Genomic DNA, 14,180 nt, shown 5'->3' with positions numbered 1-14,180 from the left:
GTCATTTGTGAGGATGAGTGCAGAGGGAGCTGTGAATCGGGGTGCATAACCCACAAAAGAGCTGCCAGACAGTTTTGTAAGGTGAATGGGGGGCATAGCTGCTGTTCATTTTTTCAGATAGTCAGATGTAAAGACTTGGCTTTATTCTGCAGCACTGTCGTTGCCTTCAGAAAGCGTTGATTCTGTGATTTCAGATATTTCATTTGGGAAGAAGATCAAGACCATAAAAAACATAGAGCTCCTACCAGATATTCTCCAGGAAATGGAGAAGTATGTGTGGCCTTCGACATGCTTGGGGTTTGGTGTGTCGTGATGGTTTGTGATCCTAAGTGTTCAGCCAGCTTCACGTTTGCTTTATTCCAAACACTCTCCAGCTCTGTAGTCTGATCCTGTGAAAAGTCCAAGACCTTTACTTGTCCCTGAGAGGCTGTTGTGGCTTGTCTGGCAAGCTGTGGAAGCGCTGATGGCAGCTCAGGCTGACAAGGAATGAGCTTGTTGTGTGAGCCACACTCATAAATATTTTTTTTACAAGGCATGATGGTGACAAAAGGAAGGAGGGGTAGGAATATCCAGCTAGCCACCTGCTCTGCTTTTAGATGCCTCCTTTAATCTCTCACCCTGTCATTTTGTCGCAGAGTCGAGCCAAGCTAACAGTAGCTTCTAACAGGCGGTTCAAACCATCTAGCCCTTCATTTCTTTCGTTCATCTTTCTGTAGGGTTGGTCTTCAGCAAGTGTTGATCTTACTCACCCAGCGCAGGAATGTGGTGGGAAGATGGTGAAGGTGAGGTAGCTCCATAGAATGGCAGGGCAACCTTATGTTGGCTTATGCTGACCATCCCTCCCTTTGGCCATGCATGTCTTCTGGTCTCCTTCACTCTCTTGGGCCATCCTAAGCAAAATATTCCATTGGGAAGATGGAGGTGAGGAAGGGACCATTACCATGAGAGCCCCTCCAGGAAGACTGTTCAATCTGCTTGCTGTGAACAGAGTCAGGAGGGTCTTTTTTCTTCCCTTCTGTCAAAGCCAAGTGTAACGTTTGCTCATGTAGCAAGAAAAACAGATTACAAACCATGATTAATTCTCCTCTGCTTCCTGGGTTTGGAAGCCGTTAAGGGTCAGTGGAACACAGAAAGGACAGACTTTTTTCAAGTTTCCAAAGGGAAAGGCCAGCTTCAGAATTGCCTTAGCAACCTGAGAAGCTCTCGCTGCCCTCGGAAGCTGTTCCTTTGCAGACTGGTGGTGGGAGGCTCACGAGGCCCAAAAATGGGGTTTGAAGGTGATACTGCTGTCAGTCCTTGAAAGAACAGCAAGAACAAAAAAACTGGGTGCATATTCCTTCCTAACCCAATGGAGAGAACTCCCAAGGTCAGAAATGTTTGGGAGTCAGGACAGGGCCCAGTTCTCCCATTTAGGAAGTATTGTGAAAATAGGGAATTTAGAGAGACATAGCTTACCGAGTTGAGCCATGGCCCTCAACATGCTTGGATGTTCTATTGAATGCAGCTGGCAGTTGAAGTGTCAGCAGTGTTGAGCCGCACAGCTGAATGTAACAGCAGGTTGACCACCTAACCTTCATTTTTCCTGCAACTGGCAGAGTACTTTGTGTTGGAAGGCCTATCGTGTTGCTGCTGAGCCAAGATCTCTGTAAGCACATGGATGGCATTACCAAGCGCGCTGAGAACGACTCTCCTCGTGCCATTTCTGATGGCGCAAGTGAAGGCATCACCGCAAAAGCGCTGAATGTTGGTGGGAATTCTTCCTCCTTGGTGAATGGTGTTGAAGGATCATCCTTTCTCGGCAGCCGACAGACACTTTTTGGGTCTTTGGTGCCAGATGACGTCTATGGAGTTAGTCTCGGAAAGACAGATGCTTTCATATACAAGTACAGGAAGGTCTCTGCTGCTGGGGATCAGTAGCTTTCTTGCACTGTGCCAAAGCGAACTTGAATCATGGTACCCTTGTGTCCTGGTTTGGGCTAAATCAGAACTAATTCTGTTTTAGTGCTTTTAACTTTTCAGTTAAGTCTCCTCTAACTAACAGCATTTTCTGAAACAGCAGCCTGTTTTTCCAGACAGTGACTGCTCCTAGCAGTGATAAGGCCTGGTGTTTATAGTTCGTACCAAGGAATGGTGTGCAGAGAGGCCCTTGCTTATACTTGTTCTTATGGCGACCAAGGTCACTGCTGAATCTTGTACTCCATGTTGGGGTGCCAGGAGTGAAAAGGGTCACACCTACAGGGAGGAGCGAACTGGACAGGTGACCCAAACCTGACCAACAGAGTATTCCATCCCATATACGTCATATTCAGTATAAAGCTCAGAGATCATGAGGGTCTCGCTCTCTTCGTCTCTTCCTCCCTTCTTCGATGGCCGACATCTGAGGAGGACTGATCCGTGCATCCCTGAATCCAGTGCCTGAGTCCAGCACCTGTATCCCATCCCTGTCTGCTGCTGAGTCCAGCCTGGGACTGCCCCAGTGCCAGCCCTGCGGTGTGGTGGTGACGTATTGTCATCAGGGTGGGGGGAGTTTGGTTCGGTATTGGTTTTGTATATATTTGTACATATTGTATATATTTCATTATTTTCCTTATTCTTATTATTTATCTTTTCTTTTATTGTTATTGTTCCATTAAAGCTGTTTTAGTTTTCCTTCCCAAACCGTAAAGTCTCTCTCCCTTGTTCTCTCTCCTTTTCCCTTTTGGGAGGGGAGAGGGGTTAGTAGAGAGCGTCTGTCATTCATTAGTGGTCGGCCCAGCCTCAAACCGTGACACCTTGAAAAGCAGCACGGCTATGATCCGGTGAAACCCCGCTGATCCAAACGAACCCTGTACCGCTTGTTAGCTCTCCTCGCTTTCTTTGGAGGTGCTAAGGTGCTGTTTTTCTCTCTTCGGTTTTTAGGAGAGGTGGAAGATGCCTACTAGTTTTTCAAATGGTTTTACTGTAAAATATTTTAATGAGACAAGAGGCCTCAAATCCTTGTTTAGGCAAAGCCTCTCAGTATTGGGAGGAGTTTCTTTGGGAGAGAAAGACTTCATTTGCAGAACTGCAAAACCAAATGTGGTCTATCAAAAATAACGCTTTTCTTCACTTAGTAATGTTACTCCAAGGCCATAGTGTGGAAGATGGAAAAACTTGCCAAGTGGATGAGTAATTAGAAGTGACTTCTACCTGCAAAGAAGCATATAGAAAAATTTTCCTGAAAAGAGAGAGGTCTTAGCAGTTCTTTTATTCTAAGCAAAAGGTATTGGGGGGGGGGGGGGGGGGGAGGGATAGTTTAATTCAAGGCTTTCCCATGGCTGCTGAGCTAACAGTGAAGTATTTTTATAAAGAATTACTACAGATTGTTTTCAGATGCTATTTTGTATTTTGGACAAGCATTTGCAACTTGGCAAGCTGGGATGGACTCATGCACTGTGTTACTCTGCCGTGATTAGTACAAAGATATGATTAGTAGCGTGTCTGCGGTTTGCGGGGGGAGCAGGGGGTGGCTTTCTTTGGTTTTTTTTTTTTTTTTTTCCTTGATTCCGACAAGGTACTTCGGCTGGGGGAGGGAAGAGACTTTAATCTTAAGGCTAATTGTATTTCAAGAGGCTAAAACTTACTCTTGTTTATAACTGCTTGTGGAGCCCCTTGTGGAGTCTTATAGAATGCTGCGGTGTCATTTCAATACAGTTGTCATGCCTGTGGGAAGGGGCCTCTGGTGGCCTCCAGCCTCCCTCATGGCTATTTGTGCTTTTCACGCAAGATGGAACCGAGTTTAACCTTCTTGGTGTTATATTAGATGTATAAACCATCTGAAGAGAGTATTTCTGCCTTGATCTGTGTATGAGAAGACAACTATGTAAACAGGTATGAGCTGACTCCAACAGGACCTAACTGCTGAGGAACACTGCTCTGTGCTCAGTGGTGAAGCCAAGCAAGAAATGCAGGGAAGCCTGGCCCTAAAGCTGTGCTTAGAGCTGGTGCTGGTTTCTCCTGCCATTGCTTCCAGGCATTTAATTGATCTGTTGGGTTTTAGTCTACTTTGTTTGATTCTGTTTCTTAGCCTAATTTGGCACTGACTTTCTAGGCTGTCATTTAATTGATGGTTACTGCATTAAGGCAATACTTCTCTGTTACACCACCCTTGCCTCTCACCTCCCCTTCCTTCCTCTCCCATTCCTTTACCCTTCAACCAACCCTTCTCTCACATGTTCCTTCTTCTCTTCCCAGCCCACTCACAATACTCTGTATCTGACCCTTTCCACCCATCATTCCCTTTCGTGTTCATCTCGTACCATCCACCTTCTCAGATTGCTCTTCTCCGTTCCTCACAGAGCCTGTGCCCTCTGCGAGGCAGTCTGGGGGACCTTCCAGGGGCATGGCCAACTCTTTCACTGTGCCCAGCAGGTGTAAAACACAGCTCTGGCAATGAATGTACGGATGCCATGCATCAAGGGCAACACTGGTTTTCAGGTGATGGCAGAGGATTTTAGCTTTGGACAAGCTGTGAAAAATGCATCAACATAGCACATAAGTCTCTTAGTTGTGGGGACTGGCTCTGTCAGTTTGAGTGCTGTCTGATAGATTAGTGTGGTGGTGTCATCTGGAAAATGCAAAGCCTCCCCTCTTCTAGCATCTCTCCATCCCTCTGTTGCTATGGGTGGCTTCTTGGCCCAAGCAGGAGAGGTTCTCTGGAGCTCTAACTCCAGCATGCTGCACTGCCCCATAGGGATGTTTTATGCAAGCACTGTCCAGGCTATGGCCGTTCTGGTTTACGACCTTTCTCTGCCTTGCAAGAGACACCATTTCCAAACTGTGAAGTTACATTTCAAACAAATGCTTTTGACAGAAGCAGGTGTTTTACAGCAGATACTGTAGCTTGACAAATGTGTTATAACCAAGAGACCATCCAGGAATGGACAGGAGTAATTTAATCCTTCTCACAGCGCAGCTTGGGTGCTCAGAATGGAAATCTCGGTTACTTACAAATTACGGTGGGAACTTCATGTACAAAGGATACACAAAGAGATGGAGATACACACTGATTTAAAAGAAAAAGGTCTGTTACGGCATTTTGGGAGGAGAGGGATGCAAAGACTTCCTTTAGGGTCAAGTGAAGAAGGTGCTGAATTAAAACATTACAGATGATGCCCTGGGGAGCAGGTATAATCCTGACTAGGAGTCATTTGGCAACCGTTACTTTTCCTTAATTTCTTCATGTACAGATCCTTGAAAAATAGAAAAAGCCCTTAATTCTTACAGCAACTTTCCTCCCCCTTTTACCTTCTAATGCAAATATGTTCCTCTGCATGGACTCGGCATGCTGAACTGAAGCATCTGATCCTGAGACATCTCTGTCATCTGAGAGCTGTCTCCTTTTCAAATCTCTCTGCCGGGCAGCATGGGAGAACAGCTTGCTGAACCAGTAAAACGCAACAGTCAGATTTTGAGGAATCAGACTTTTGTGCTTGGAATCCTGAGCTTAGTTTTCCCTTCACTTCTTCTTTGAGTATGTCCTGAAAAACACTGTTCAGCCATCACTGTAGGTTGCTGGTGACTAGTGGGCAGTCATACAGGGGAGCCTGTGGTGGACTTCAGCTGCAAAATGTTGCCCCTGCTAACAAACAGGTAAGCTGTGCAAAGACACCCAGCTGCTACTGTAAATCCCAGACTGCACCAAGCACAAAATACCAGCTGTATCTCTGTTCTATATCATTGGGAAGATTATAGACAAATGTCAGGAGGTGGTTTAGGCCATATGATACGCATAACTGCACAGAGATATAGTGCAAAATATTCCTGTAAAGAAAATAATTGCATTGTTATTTTGACATGTAGCATAGTGTGAATAACAAAATAAATGTTAGGTCTTACTAATCAAATAACTTGCACCCAACTTTATCGGTATAAGTTATCTTGAGTAGCACACAGGTGATAATTACCAGCATTCGTAATGTTTTCGGGTATTACCCAGTTATGCAAGGCTAAGCCCTAACTCTGTTGCTGTGAATTGCATCCAGCAAACTTCTTGCTTGCTACTTTTAAGAATAAGAGAGTCTCCTCTGTGACTTAAGTCCTGCCTGCCCTTCAAACAGAGCAAGGTAGCCAAAGCCTCCATCTGTGATCAGATCTGACACACGGGATGCAATCACATCATGCAAGCTGGTGTTGTGATGATGAATCCCCTTTGCAGCAGCAGAGCCTGCTGCATGCCTCAGAGCAGCCAGGGGAAACGGTTTTGCATGTGCTGCGTGTAGTGTGATATGGAGGTTATTGAGCAGGTAACCTGCCTCCATGGGTGGCCTTCCACATACCTCTGCAGAGGAACCATTCAGGTTAAATCACTCCCCAGCTCTCTGCCAACACCCTTCTCACAGCCTAGGGTTTCTGTTGGGTCCCTTTTCCTCAAGTGTTTTTCATTACGGTGTGTTTTTCATTAAGCAGCTAAGTTAGCCTTTCCTCATGCTTGTGCTTTCCAAATTTATTAAAAAATATGGTTGTGCTGTGCATTACAGCTGCTCAAATCAAAGGACTTCCTCTGGCACAAGAGAAGGAGGTGTGCTTAGCCTCGTGAGTTTGGATGGCTCAAAGTCATGCTAGCTTGGTGTTCACAGATTTTACCATTCCTCCCCCTCTAAACAACTCCTAATTTTATGACTAAGGCATGTTGTTTTTTTTCTTTAAGGTATTCCTCTTTCCTACTTCAGCGTTATAAGAAACATTTAGCCCACCATCAAGAACTACAAATTGCAGCAAGGAACCATTCTGTTCTGTAGGAGAGATTGCTTTGTACATAACAAGTGGTTGGTTTAGCCCCGTTGTCCTTTCCTGCTGCTGCATGAGGCCTAGAGCATTTTTCACAGGCTTTTTGTTTCTAATTATTGGTTATTCCACTTGTATAAGCAACTCACTTCATGCAAGGCACAGTAACTGGAGATCAGAAGGAAAGACATGCTCCGCTTACTGGCAGTGCACCTTGCCTACCTAAGGGAAACCTAGTGAAGCCTTTATCCGTAATTAGCCTGCTAAAATGACTCATCACTTGTTGTCAGAACAGCAGACCTGATACGTGCTGGGTGAGGCCTTCCTCCCAAAAGAAGCTGACTGCTGCCACGATGCATCTGCAGAGAAGAGCAGCTGCAGCCATGCCCAAGAATCCAGCCATGACCCTTCTCAAGTCTGTTACCACCAAACCTAAGAATTAAGAGCAGATGTTACTATGGACAAGCCTTCCACTGCAGGAGGAAGTGGAGGGACACCTAGAAATAGCCACGAGTGCAGCTGGCCCATGCCAGGCAGACCCACAGTAGGAGTCATCCCTGACCTACGAGTACCTGTAAGCAGAAAGTGATACTGGAGCAAGGCTGCTACAAACTAGCAGTTTCATAGTTGTGCTATAAACTTCCCACTATCACATGAACCATGTAATCGTACAGCTTCAGCCATATGACCTTCAGGATGTGGGTGCAGCATGCTTTTATGCAGAGACATCATAATACACTCTTTGTTCTCTATTTCCTTCCAGAGTTTAAATTTAAAGTAATTTGGATGGACAGAAGTGCTCCAGTTTCTAAATGTCAGGGAGTGTCCATGCAGACAGGTTCTGCCATAATGCTTCTAGCACATGGCTTCTGTTGTTAGCTTCTGACATCTCTCCTGCTGGAGCTTTTCCAGTGACATCAGAACACAAGTTTTCAAATTGGTGTCTGCAGACCCCTGGAGAGGCAAGGGCAGAAGTGATAGGGCTGTGAAAGCTGGCTAAGAGCAGGTGACATCCAACAAATTTAAAAACCCTTGTGTGTGGTGTTCACACTTTCCTGGACTGACCATAGCAGCCTGCAAGTAAAAGTGAGAGTGAAAATTGCTGACGGCTGGGCCCCCATGGGGCCTCCTCAGCCCCCTCCTTTGCAAACTAGTGTTTCATTGCTGCGTTTTTCACGTGAAAGGGAGAGGATGAGCCACAGATCTTGCCAGGAAGGAGTGAGCCATGCTGAACACTTACAGAGCAGATGCCATTCGTCCTGATGGATCATCTTTGTTGGGTTGAAGGGGATGTTGCACAAGCATACCAGCTGGGAAAAGCGGTACTTGATAGCACTGCATCTCTGAGCGATGCCTGCCGGAGAGGAAGATGAGGCATTCCCATACCAGGTAACCAAAACCAGCACCAGTCTCTACTCCCAGTGCTGCAAATTAACCCCCTTTCCTGCAGCTAGTCCTTGTCACTATGCCCTCCTCCTCCCCATCCTTTTACCATCTGCTTGACTCCTGCCCACCCTTTCTCGTCTCAGTAATCATTTCTGCCCAGCTTCTCCAGCCCCTGTATCCTAGAACCTCCAGAGACCACCAATGGCCAGCAGCACTCATAAAACTTTATCTATTACATAGAAGCTCAAGTTCTTCCCTCCCCCTTGCCCCTTCCAAAGGGACACTGCTTCTCTCTGAAAGACACATATGAGTATTTCCACACAGAGATGTAGAAACATAGGGGAAATGCTTACTACTGGGCTGCTGAGCAGAGGCAATCAGTATTTTTCCTCTTGTGCTATAGTCATGCCTCTCCTGGCAAATAAAAAACCTTCCCAGAAAAGGCCTGTACAGGAGAAACAAGTCTCTGACTAATGCAAAATTGCAGGCAGGAACCCTGCCTGCTGGCAACTGGCTATCACAATCTTCTCCCAAGCAGCCTGTGCTGGCTGGTAGCAGCACTGGCTGAGCCACAAAACTTGCAGGGGAGAGGGAAGGATGGAGGAGACAGGGCGGACCTCACACAAGCTTTATTTTTTGCAAGATGGGAGGGAAGGAAAAAATAAAAAAGGAAAAAGCAGTATAGGGGTCTGGCTGGATTCCAGTTGCCACATAATGCACCACTGATTGGTATCTCCAAAGGCCACCATCTGGCAAACACCACAGAGACATACCCTACCTCTCCCCTGCAGCCATCACTGCCCTGGGGCACCATTTCCCCGAAAAAAAGCCTTTTTGCCTTCCGCATTCTTCATGGAGCAAATGCCAGCATGAGCTGTCACTGGCACTGCTTGCTCCTCATCATGACACCATAGAGGTGGCTGCTTTAAAAGGCAGTTTCAGGCTGTGCAGCTGCTTACAGATAAACTAGGCATGCAGGGCAAATGGTATTATCCTGCTTGGGTGCCCCTCCTTGAGCCAGGGTGCTGGGCGTCTGGGAGGGTGGAGCTGGGCTTGCTCAGCTGAATGGGGAGCAAACAGCAAAAGGCATCCCAGAACAGACGGGAGTCAACATAAGATGCTGCAAGGAAGTGGTACCCAAGAGATGTTGGCTGCAGTGAGGAGGCACCAAGGACAGCTGCTCTGGGGAGGCAGGAAGAAAGCATGGAAGAAGCCCAGTCTTCAGACCATTGACATCATGCTGGAAAGATCTATTTTCTTTCTTCTGTGAAGTACAACGTAAAAGCCTCATGTTTGAGGAGAGTGGGGAAACGTCCAGGCTGCAGTGATGCTTTTTTACCCTCCTAGAGTCAACCCTAAAATTAGAGGCTTAGTTCTTCTTCCTGGACATCAGGAGTGACTGCCACAGGAGTATATCAGTGTGGGACTTGTGTGCATGGGCCTCTCGCATCTGGAGCCAATTGGGTCCCCTAAATTTAAACTTTCCTTCATGTGCTTTCTTTGGGGCACAGCCTACAACCACAACCAATCTGCTCTGGCACTGACACAAACCACAGCTCTTCCCCTGACCAAGGCAGCCTTTAGCACTCCAGAAGACACTTGCCTGCCACCATGTCTGACCCCACCAGGCTCAAGCAGGTACTCTGTGGCCCCTGTAAGGACACTCACACTCTCACAGTGGCTCCAGTCTGTCTATGCTTAGCCTGTACCCAGGGCTAAATGTAACAGTCACTCTATCACCTGATGATATATACCATATATATATATCTATATCTATATAGATATAGATATATATCCCCCTCATCAGTCAGGGAGAGGAATCAGGAAAAAAAGAGAGAGGACCCATAGGTGGAAGTACAACAGATTTAATGAAACCACCACCAGTACAAATAGAAAATACTTAGCCAAATGAATATGCTGTTACCAGAGCAGTCCTCAGCAGAAGAAGAAGAGGAGGAGGAACTCCAGCAGTAATAACTGTATAGGAGCTCCATCAGCAAACCTCCTCCCTTTATAATGACCATGACATTATGGTATGGGCTACACCTGTAGCTAACTCAGGTCAGCTGCCCTGGCTGGCTTGAGCCTGCCTAGCATGGCTGCCCTATGATTCTATCCCTGCCAAACCAGGACATAGTCCCATAAGCGAAAGGGACAGGCTGGCCCTAGGCCACGCCTTTCCTCCGCAGCACCAGCAGATGCAGTGCCTCGCCCTTTCTTCTCACATGGAAAGATGCTGGAGGGGTGGGAAGAGGTCTCCAACCACAGCAAACGGCATTGGTGTCATCCAGCTGGACCCAGGTGGAGCCTGTCAATGTACATCAGCCAAGGAGCCAGCACTCACAATTCAAGCAGTGGCCAGGATTTATGGCTGTAGAGGAAAATGTATGTGTTGTGGACACAGCTGGAAATAACAACACATCCAGCCTCAGCAAGGTATTTTCTGTGGCTGTGGATTGCCACTGACTACAGCTGGTGCTCGTGATCCCTGGAGGTGCAGCAGTCAACTGCCGCAGCAAATCCCCACCATCAGCAGAAGAACTCTCAAAGCAAGGCTGAACTGTCACAAAAATGTTTAACACCTAAATGCAGTTTAATTGAATTCATGGACCTTTCTAAGCCGTGCTGAAGAGAACTGCCTCCTCCCTGCAGCATATGTCCTACCTATGACTGTCCTACCATAGCCACATTTAAGGAACAGGAGGAAAAGAGAAAGTGGGAGAAATTGCCCCAAAGCTTGGGGAAGCAAATTATGCCCAATATCCATTTGATCTGACCTGTTTCAGATGGTAGTGGACAGCACATCTCTCAGCTCCATCTGTCTCTGAGCAGGGAGAAGGGACACAGACACTCCTGGAGAAACCTGTGGGTGTTTTTACAAGAACAGCAGAAGCACAGGCAGCTGCTGTGAATAGAAAGCAGGATTTAAGGGGGGGAAATAACTGTGCTTGCTTCATTCATAACTATTTATTTTTACCCAAGCAGAACTTGGCAAGGACATAACATGGGAACAATTATAACCCATTTCCCCTCTAATGAGATAAAAATGAAGACTGAGAGGCAAAAGTAGGCGGGCGATGAGGTTATTAGCCTTTCTGGACTGAGCTCAAACTCCCTGGAATTTCCTTTGAAAACTCATTCAGAGCTGCTGCTACTTCCGAACTTGTCACAGAGCCCAGTCCCCTTGAATCTGCTCTCGGAGCATCTGCAGCAGCCCTGTCCAGTTAATCTATGCCTGCTGCCTGTCCTGGCTCTTCCACAGCAGAAAGCACCACAGCACGCCCAAAAAACCTCGGTCACATTGCCAGGAAAAATCACAGCAGCCTGGATCCAATTGTAGCAGGTTTAAGACTGTTTTACTTGCAAGATCAAAAGTCGTAAAAATGAAGCCAAGGGCAGGGATTCACAACCCAGGGCAGCTGGAGGGACAAATGCACTGACAGACACCATGCAACTTCATAGCCAGCAATGCTGCACCTGCCAGAACTCAACTGCCTCAGCTCCTCTCTGCTCTGATCATCACACATTGAAATGAGGCCACACCCAGCTCCCCATCCCCATGCACCTTCTAAGAAGAGAGGAGGGTCCCCCATGCCAACATCCTTGAGAAGGCAGGCAGGGGTGGCAAGCAGATTGTGCATCTTTGTGCCCAAATTCTCCCCTCATCTTTTTATTTCACACATCAGAACTGGCAGGAGCATGGTGGGAAAAGCTACACCTGGTTCACCAGCACAGAGCCCAAGAGGTGCCCTGAGACCCATGAACTGCAGAGCCACACTCCAGGCATTGCGTATCGGGGGAGAAGGGTTCCCACAGCCATCTGGTGCTTGTTCCCCACACAGAAAGGGTGGGGTGCACGGCCAGAGACAGAGGCAAGCACCCACATGCCTCCTCCATGCCAGAAACTCATGTACAAGATGGGAGTGGAAGCTGGTGTAAGAGAAGAGGGAATGCACACTTTATCCTGTGGGAGGATGTATAGCACACTAAAAAGTCACAAAATAAGAGGAAACAGTCCTGCAGATAAGGGGGAAGACATTGCCCAGCCAGGGCGTGTTGGATGAGTGTGCATGGATGCTGTGCCAGTGGTGCAGGGGACTGGCAGGTGCACAACATGGTGCAGATGTGGGGACATCCATGACGCGTAGTTCTCATGCCCTGCTGGGGAAGGACAGATACCATACAAGAGCCGGCAAGGGCTCCAGGAGCTCCCGCAGGAGCTGGCACCGGGGGCTCCAAGCAACTGGGCGCTGCTGGGTTGCGGGTTCCCAGTTCTGCACACTGGGGCAGGGAGCACCGGGTTCCCATGCACCGAGGTGTAGGGAAGCGCCCTGTCCCAAGCTTGAGACCAGGGGCCGGGCACCGGGGGAGAGGAGTGGTCGTCCCCGGTGCATGGGGACAGCGGGGGGGGGGGGGGGGGGGGGTGTGGTGTCGGGGGGGGGTGTCCTTGCGCTGCCGGTCTTGCATGGGCCCCTAGCTGCATGCACAGGGGCCGGGGAATTTGCTGGTCCTCAGCTGCATTTGTGAGCTCCGGGGATGGATCACGTTCCCGAGCCAAAGCGCTACCTCCGGGGGGTGCCGGCTGCGCCCTCAGGTGCTGTCTTTTAGGGGGTGAACGGGCACGAGGCTGGCTTTTTGGGTCCCCAGCTGCACGCCCAGGAGCTGAACTCGAGGGGCCCCCGACCCGGCAGCGCCACTCACCCCTGCGGAGGACGCTCTCGAGGAGCAAATCGGTGCTCAAGTGGCAGCAGCTCCGCCATAGCCCGGCGGGCGCGGCCTGGAGGCGGCAGGGGGGGGGCGGGTAGCGGCGGAGCAGCAGGGACCACAGCCGCGGGTCGGCCTCATACCAGCGGTCGCTGTCGAGTGTCGCCGCCAGTAGCTCCAGCGCGCCGGGACCCTGGAGAGGACTCTGAGAGCTCTGGAGTGCGAGCGGGCAGCGTTCTGACGAGCAGCGGAACCCACCACCCCGGCAAGTACATGCGCGGGAAAGGCGACCCCACTAGATGCCGGCCGCGCAAGCGCAAGGGTCGCTGCCGGGGAGCTAGGCGGGGCGGTGCCGTTTGCGCCTGCGCGATGCGGAGGCGCGCCGCCATGTTGCCGGAGTGGGCCGGGGGGAGGTGGTGAGGGTTTCGGTGTCGGGTTTCCTCCCCCGGACTGGGGGGCTGCGGCCGCGCGGGGCCTTCCCCCGGCACCATGAGCGGCGGAGGCGGTGGGCGGGTGTGCGACCTGTCCCGGCGCAACCCTCAGGAGGATTTCGAGCTCATCCAGCGCATCGGCAGCGGCACCTACGGCGACGTCTACAAGGTAGGCGCAGCACCGCGGTCCTGCGGGGAGGTCTCGTCTCTTCCTGCCCCCCCGCTGGTGGGTTCTGTTGCCAAGCAACTGTGTCACCCACCCCCCCGTCAAAAATCTGAGGGGGCTTACGTTGCCAAGCGGCGCTCCCCCCCCTCCGCCCTGAGGGGGCTCCTGCCGTTGCGAGCGGCGAGGTCGTCCCCCGGCCCCTCCTCTCGGGTGGTCTGCGCCGTCGTACCGGCCTCAGTCCTGGTGAGGGACGGGTGGGCGCCCGGTCTGGTTTGGCTTGGCCGGTCCGTGTGACGGGGTGACCCCCGGGGGCCGCCTCGGAGCTTGAGGCCGGCTGGGCCCTGCCTGCGGTACGAGACCGCGGCGCTCTGCCGGCTTCCTGCGGCCGTGGAGCCGCCCCAGGAGATGCTTCTTGTCGCTGCTGGGTACCGGCTCGGGCGTCTGTGTGCCGGACGGAGCCTGGGGGTCAGCATCCCTCCAGACTGAGGCGGGGGCTGTGGGTGTGCGGGAAGCGCACGCTTAGTCACTCGTTTCCAGCCCAAATGCCACTAAAGTCTGTGCTTGAAGATGAGCAGGGCTGTCCATTCCGGCTACTGCTCTCGTTGCTGTCTTGAGTGGAAGAACCGTGGTTTTGTGCTCGCGTCTTTGTAAAACGTGAGGCTGACCAGTCGGAGGGTAAACTGAGGAGTCAGGAAAGGCGTCAGGGTCTTTCACGATCCTGTCCTAACTTCAGAAACAGGAAAAGGAAA

At 50.0% G+C, this 14,180-nt stretch overlaps 2 protein-coding genes across 2 annotated transcripts in view; one reads left to right on the top strand and one right to left on the bottom strand.

Annotated features, from left to right (window-relative positions):
• Positions 1-5,550: 5,550 nt before the first annotated feature.
• TMEM178A (transmembrane protein 178A) lies at positions 5,551-12,438 on the bottom strand. Its single transcript, XM_086460391.1, is given in 6 exon segments — positions 5,551-5,672; positions 5,675-5,746; positions 5,749-5,793; positions 7,036-7,161; positions 7,985-8,098; positions 12,315-12,438. Coding segments are annotated over 6 exon segments (603 nt in total).
• An 885-nt stretch (positions 12,439-13,323) lies between these two features.
• MAP4K3 (mitogen-activated protein kinase kinase kinase kinase 3) overlaps positions 13,324-14,180 on the top strand; it is an 83,975-nt gene continuing 83,118 nt past the window's right edge. Inside the window, exon 1 of the mRNA XM_086482321.1 lies at positions 13,324-13,434. Coding sequence (XP_086338447.1) covers positions 13,324-13,434 — 111 coding nt within the window. The remainder of the gene's footprint in view (positions 13,435-14,180) is intronic.

Source organism: Leptosomus discolor, chromosome 2, assembly GCF_034619465.1.
Source record: "Leptosomus discolor isolate bLepDis1 chromosome 2, bLepDis1.hap2, whole genome shotgun sequence".
Taxonomy (NCBI): domain Eukaryota; kingdom Metazoa; phylum Chordata; class Aves; order Leptosomiformes; family Leptosomidae; genus Leptosomus; species Leptosomus discolor.
Note: the sequence above shows the minus strand (reverse complement) of the source record. Positions and strands in the feature narration are given on the sequence as shown.